At 33.3% G+C, this 7,500-nt stretch overlaps 1 protein-coding gene across 6 annotated transcripts in view; it reads left to right on the top strand.

Annotated features, from left to right (window-relative positions):
- The window catches only part of mtmr4 (myotubularin related protein 4), a 144,012-nt gene that overhangs the window by 99,831 nt on the left and 36,681 nt on the right, over positions 1-7,500 (top strand). For 3 of the 6 annotated variants that reach the window (XM_073951775.1, XM_073951776.1, XM_068221350.1), the window contains 2 exons: positions 2,598-2,627; positions 4,054-4,136. In XM_073951775.1, coding sequence (XP_073807876.1) covers positions 2,598-2,627; positions 4,054-4,136 — 113 coding nt within the window. The remainder of the gene's footprint in view (positions 1-2,597; positions 2,628-4,053; positions 4,137-7,500) is intronic. The other 3 variants (XM_009301130.5, XM_073951777.1, XM_002666986.7) reach the window with 1 other exon arrangement.

Raw genomic sequence — 7,500 nt, 5'->3', positions numbered from 1 at the left:
TTTGATCATTATACTAACATTTCTCTAAGCATGAGACTGGAATCTTAAGGATGCTTCCCAGAATGCCTTGCACTCACTTTATTTTGCTGGAGCTCAGCACAAATCTCTCTCTGTTTGTGTTTGTCCATTTGTCACACTCCTCCATTTATATCCTCCTCTTTCTTCACTCGTTTTTCTAAGTCACTTTTTCATCTCCTTTTCCCTGCCGTCTTCCTCCTCCTCCTTGTCATTCCTTTCTCCACTTTCTTCTCTTCCTCTTTGTCCTCCTTCCTCTTCTTTCCTCCTCTTTCTCCTCCTCATCTTCCTCTTCTTTCTCTGTTTTTCCTATTCTCCTTCCTTCTCATTTTCCTCTTCCCCTTTTTTCCACTTTTCCTGTTTATCATCGTCCACTTCCCTGTTTCTTCTCTTCCACTTCTCTTCCTCTCTCTTTCACAACTTCTCCCTCTTCCATTTCTTCCTTTTCCTCCTCATCCTATTCATTTTCCGTGTCCACTTTCTCTTCCCCCTCTTCCTCTCAACTTCCTTTTCCCTCTCTTCATTTTCCTCCTTATCCTATTCATTCCTCCTCCTCTTCCTTATCCTCTCTCAACTTCCTCCATTTCCTCTTCTCTCAACTTCCTCTACCTTTTCCTTTATTATCCTATTCATTTTTCCTTGTCCTCTTTCTTATTTTCTCTCTCAACTTCCTCCTCTTCCTGCTCTCAACTTCCTCTTTCTCCTTCCTTTTCCTCCTCATACTATTCCTTGTCCCTGTCTTTCTTCTCCTCCTCATTCTCTTCCTCTTTCTTCCTCTTTTATAACTTTCTCTTCCTCATACTATTCATTTCCTTGTTCTACTCTTCCTTATCCTCTTTTTCTTCTTCCTTCTCCTCTCTCAACTTCCCCCACTTTTCCTCCTCATCCTATTCCTTTTCCGTGTCAATGTTCTCATCCTCCTCTTCCTTTCAACTTCCTCTTCACTTCCTTCCTTTTCCTGCTTATGCTGTTCATTTTCTTTTACCTTCTCTTACTCATCATCTTTCTCAACTTCCTCCTCTTTATCCTCAACTTTATCCTCTTTTTCTTTTTTCCTTCCTCATTCTACTCATTTTACATGTCCTCTTTCTGTCTTCCTTCTCTTCTTCCTCATAATTTCTCAACTTTCTCCTCTTCCTCCTCAACTTCCTCTTCCTTTTCTTTTTCTCCATATTCTATTCATTTTCCTTGTATTTCTCTTCCTCTTTCTTCCTCTTTCATGACGTCCTCCTCTTCTTCCTCACCATTCTCTTCCTTTTCCTCCTCTCACTTTTCATTTTCCTGTTCTTTTTCCTCTTCCTCCTTCTCTTCCTCTTCCATAACTTCACCTTCCTTTTTCTCCTTTTCTTCTCATACTATTTATTTGCTTGTTCTCCTTCCTCATCCTCTTTCTCTACTTCCCTTTCCTCCTCCTCATTTTCCTCCTCATCCTATTTCTTTTCCGTTTCCTCATTCTCACCCCTCTTCCACTCAACTTCCTTCCCCTCTCTTTTGATATTTATCCTATTCATTTTCCTTGTTTTCTTTTTATTCCTCTTCCTCGTCATCTTTCTCAACTTCCTCCTCTTCATCCTCTTTCAACTTTATCCTCCTTTTCTTTCTTTTCCTTCCTCATTCTTTTCATTTTCCATGTCCTCTTTTCATCTTCCTGGTCTTTTCTTTTTTCCCTCTTTCATAACTTCCTCCTCTTCCTCATAACTTCCTCTTCCTTCTCTTCATTTTATCCTTATACTCTTAATTTTCCCTGTTGTTGACCTCCTCTTCCGTATCCTCTCTCAACTTCCTCTCTTCCTCCTCTCAACTTCCTCTTCCTTCTCTTCTTTTTCCTCATTCTATTATTTTCTGTTCTCTTTCTCCTCTTTCTCATCCACCTCATCCTCTCTCAACGTCCTTTCCCTATCTTCCTTTTCCTTCTTATCCTATTCATTTTCCTTTTCTTTTTAACTCCTCTTCCTTATCTGCCTTTTCCTTATCTTCTTTCTTAACTTCCTCCTCTTCATCCTCTCTCAACTTCATCCTCTTTTTCCTTCCTCATTCTATTTATTTTCTATGTCCTCTTTCCATCTTCCTTCTCTTCCTCTTCCTCTCTCAACTTCCTCCTTTAAACTTCCTCTTCCTTCTCTTTCTTCCTCCTCATTAAATTTTCTTGTTTTCTTTCTCTTTCTCTTTCACCTCCTCCTCCTTTTTTCCTCTTTCATAACTTCGTCCTCTTCCTCCTCTCAACTTTCACTTCCTTTTCTTCATTTTCTCCTCATAATATCCATTTTCTTTGTTGTTTTCATCGTCCTCTTCCTTATCCTCTTAACTTCCTCTTCCTTCTCTTCATTTTCCTCAAACTCTTCATTTTCTTTGTTTTCTTTCTCCTTTCTCATCATCTTCCTCTACTTCTTCTTCTCTCAACTCCCTCTTTTCTTCTCTTCTCTTCTCTTCTCTTCTCTTCTCTTCTCTTCTCTTCTCTTCTCTTCCCTCCTTGTCTTATTTATTTTCGTTGTCCTTTTATCTTATCCTCCTCACTGTCTCCTCTTCCCACTTTTCTTCCTCATCCTCTTCCTTCTCCTCTTCTTCCTCATCCGCTGTTGTAGATGTTTCCTGGTGTGGACAGTGAGATGTCTGTGAGTAACCTGCACCTTCACCTCTGACCTTTGACCTCAGCTCTTCATTTCAGCTCTTCCTTTCCCTCTAAATATTTGAGTTTCTTTCTGTTTCTCACATTGATGTAGTCTTATTATAATATATTATTATATTATATTATATTATATTATATTATATTATAATTTATTATATTATATTATAGTGCATTATATTATATTGTATTATTTTATATTATATTGTATTATATATTTTATATTATATTATATTATTATTTATTATATTGTATTATATTATATTATTGTTTTATATTATATTATATTATAATATATTATGTTATATTATTTTATATTATAATAAATTATATTATATTTATATATTATATTATATAAAATTGTAATATATTTTTATTTTACATTATATTGTATTGTATTATATTATATTATATTTTATATTGTATTATATTATATATATATATATATATATATATATATATATATATATATATATATATATATATATATATATATATATAATAATTTATTGCATTGTATTATTTTATATTATATTTTTATATTATATTGTATTATATTATTTTTTATTTTATTATTATATATTATATTATATTGTATTATATTATATTATTATTTTAAATTATATTATATTATTATATTGTATTATATTGTATTAGTTTTTGATATTATATTATATTATATTGTATTGTATTATTTTATATTATATTATATTATATTGTATTATATTGTATTAATTTTTTATATTATATTATATTGTATTGTATTGTATTGTATTATTTTATTGTATATAATAAATTATATTTTTATATTATATAATATTGTATTATATTATATCATATTATATTATTATTTAGTATATTATATAATATTATTGTTTTATTTTATATTATATTATATTATATTATATTGTATTATATTGTATTAGTTTTTTTATATTATATAATATTATATTGTATTGTATTGTATTGTATTATTTTATTTTATATTATATTATTTTATATAATAAATTATATTTTTATATTATATAATATTGTATTATATTATATCATATTATATTATTATTTGTTATATTATATAATATTATTGTTTTATATTATTTTATATTATATTATTTTATATTATATTATATTATATTATTTTATATTATATTATATTATATTATATTATATTATATTATATTATATAGGTATGGATAATAATATACTCTTTATATGTGTAATGCCATTTTATATTTATATTTAAAGTAAAAGTGTTTAAAAGTGAACATCTAGACATTTATATGATAATAGTAACCCTGTTTATAAAGTGTCTCTTAATCAGTGTGTCTGTAAATGCCTACAGTGTGACATTCTACAACTGATGAACGAGAGATTTCATTATAACACTGTTACGTGTGTGTTTTGTGTGTGTGCAGGTTCCTCTGAGGCTCATTGAGAGTGTGGAGAGCAGAGACATGTTTCAGCTCCACATCATCTGCAAAGACTCGAAAGTAGTGAGGTAAACACACACACACGGTCACGTACAAACTTACACAGTCATATTCTCTCTCACACACGTGAACACACACTAACAAACTAGAAACCAAAAACAAGAATCAAATAATGCGCTGATACACTAAATGTATGAGGAGACTGTTTTATTCCGCTTTCGATTTTGATTAAAAGATGGAGTTTGATGAACTGCGTGAGTCTGTCCGACTGTCAGTGAATGGCAAATGAAACGTCCCTCACCTCAAAACTCTGTGCATTATGAGAATAGAAAACACTGTACAGTCGGAAGTGTAGCATGCATCCATAACGTTTCATTGCGCAGCGACGCTACTTTCATTGAGTCTGATATACAATATCTAATGTAAACAGCAACTCCGTTTCACGAAAGACGAAGTAAAGATGTCGTTCTTTTATCCCGCATGGATACTATGAGGATAAACGAGATAAAAAAGAGACCAAGATCTTGAGTATAGCGAGGATGAATAAATGACAGCTCCTGAGAGACGTCCTCTATTTTTGCACAGTAGGCCTACCTTGTGTTTTATTTGCTAATGCAAGCTATGGTTTAAAAAAAAAAGATAAATATAATGTAAAAACATTATTTATATTACTTTAATAACTATTTAATTTTAGTAATGGACAATGCACAGATATTGATGTTGACAGTGTTTTTACACTACATTATTTAAATCTAACAAGCTTGTTTACAATGTTCTCATTGCTCTACTTGCATTAACTCCAAATCTCAAAGATCAGAAATGACAACAGATTGTTTAGATATAATCAATGTCAGTTTTAATGATATTGATTAATGCACTTAGTTTTCATTCATTCATTTTCCTTCTGCTTAGTGCCTGGTTTATCAGGGGTTACCACAGTGGAATGAACCGACACTTACTTGACAGATGTATTTTTAATTTCAGGTGGTTTGTGTTTGTGTTTTATGTTTGGTAAAATTATCTCTAATTGCATCTTAAGTGATTTTTTTAGCTAATTACACTGTCTTGTCCCATATTTAGAGGTTTTTGCATAAAAAGCAGACGTGGATTTAGCTGGAAAGAAAATTTAAGGATTCTCTAAAGCAGTGGTCACCAAACTTGTTCCTGGAGATCCAGTGTCCTGCAGATTTTAGCTTCAACCCTAATCAAACACACCTGAACAAGCTAATCAAGGTCTTACTAGGTACCCTTGAAACACTCAGGCAGGTGTGTTGAGGCAAGTTTGAGCTAAACCCTGCAGTGACACCGGCCCTCCAGGACTGAGATTGGTGTGACCCCTGCTCTAAAGTAACATTTATGGAAAAAAAAGCTATTTTATTTACCAGATATCAACCCTATAATTACATATACAATGAAACATCTAAACCAAATCAGAGGAGCCTGAAAGAAAATGCTCATTTACAAGAAAAGAGGTCTGATTGGCCTCAACATGTCTGCTGTCTAAGTTGCTAATATTAAAATGAAAATAGGCAGTTCCTTAAATCATGTTTACATTTTATTGTTGAGAAAGTGAAACAACGAAGCCAGGGTGATGTGAATGAAGTTATAAAGTACACTGTTCCCTTTGAAGATTTACCCGTGTCCTCGGTATAGTCTGCTTTTCCATATCAAACTGAGAAGAAGAGACTGCAGCCTTGATCAAACTTGCGAAGTCTGAACTTACACGGAGAAGATTCAGGACTGAACTGTGTGTTAGGCTACTTAATATTCAGGAAAAGCCCCAATCAGAGAGGCGAACGTCTGCAGCCCCGCCTCCGTTTTCAGATGTCTCCGTTTTCCATCATCCACACTGAGACGGAGCAGCTGCGTTTCAAAATGAAAACGGCTTCTCCAGCGTCTCCAGCGTTTTCGAAACGCTCCGTTTTCGGCGCTCGAGAACTCCGGCGTAGTGTGGACGGTTGGCGTAACCGTAGCAAAACTTATGCGTTTTCAAACTAAAACGCATTAGTGTAAACGGGGCCTAAGAGCAGTGGTTCTCAAACTGTGGCACGCAGGCTTCCTTCTAGTGGAGGAATGAAATGTCACGTTCATGCTACCCACATTTCAAAATGTATCAAAAATGATGTATATAATATGCCTTATATGACATACAGCCTATATTTTTGAGGTAATCTGCCACGTTTTTTTTTTTAACTGTGCAGAGTTGTAGCTGATTTACTGGGCCTACTACTCTACTGTATTTCAATACTGCTCATTTTGGTGGTACTTGGAGAGACTATTTTTTTTTTTGAGGGTTTTGGATTTGAACTCTTTGTATGTAGCTGAGCGTTAAAGCGTTACTGCTCTACTTACATTAAATCCAAATCCAAAATATCAGAAATGACAACAGAATAAGATTTAATTAATGTTATTGATGTTATTAAATGCACTTGACAGATTTCATTTCCCTCTGCTTTGCCTTTGGTTTATCAGGGGTTACCACTGTGGAATGAACCGCCACTTACTTGACAGATTTATGTATTTTTAATTTCAGGCGGTTTGTGTTTTATGTTTGGTAAATTAATCGCTAATTGCTTCTTTAGTGATTTTTTTTAGCTAATTACACTGTCTTGTCCCGTATTTAGAGGTTTTTGCATAAAAAAGCAGACGTGGATTTAGCTGGAAAGAAAATTTAACTTGTTAAAAACAAAGAATTCTCTAAAGTAACATTTATGGAAAAAAAGTTATTTTATTTACCAGATATCAATCCTATCATTACATATACAATGAAACGTCTAAACCTAATCAGAGGAGCCTGAAAGAAAATGCTCATTTACAAGAAAAGAGGTCTGATTGGTTTAGAGCAGTGGTTCTCAAACTGTGGCACGCAGGCTTCCTTCTAGTGGAGGAATGAAATGTCACGTTCATGCTACCCACATTTCAAAATGTATCAAAAATAATGCACATAATATGCCTTATATGACATACAGCCTATATTTCTGAGGTAATCTGCCATGTTTTTTTTTTACTGTGCAGAGTTGTAGCTGCTTTACTGGGCCTACTACTCTACTGTATTTCAATACTGCTCATTTTGGTGGTACTTGGAGAGACTATTTTTTTCTGAGGTGGTACTTGATGAAAAAAGTTTGAGAACCATTTAGAGGGTTTTGGATTTGAACTCTTCATATGTAGCTGAGCGTTAAAGGACCGTGACGACCCCCTCTTTCGGTTTAAGTCTACCTCAGATTTGTTTCAAAAAAATGTTTCATGATGGGCATGGGGCTCTGAGAGCAGAGGGAGAACTGTCAGACAGCTCACAACACAAACCATGAGGAGACCCATGATTTTATAGTTTACAATGATAAAATGCAAAGAAATAAACAGTAATTTAATGCCCTGCTGTGTTATTCATATTTTCATATACACACAACCACAATTTATATCATTGTAAAG

This window comes from Danio rerio, chromosome 5 (assembly GCF_049306965.1).
Source record: "Danio rerio strain Tuebingen ecotype United States chromosome 5, GRCz12tu, whole genome shotgun sequence".
NCBI classification, from domain to species: Eukaryota; Metazoa; Chordata; class Actinopteri; order Cypriniformes; family Danionidae; genus Danio; species Danio rerio.
The sequence above is the reverse complement of the archived record's forward strand: the minus strand, read 5'-3'. Positions and strand labels throughout refer to the sequence as shown.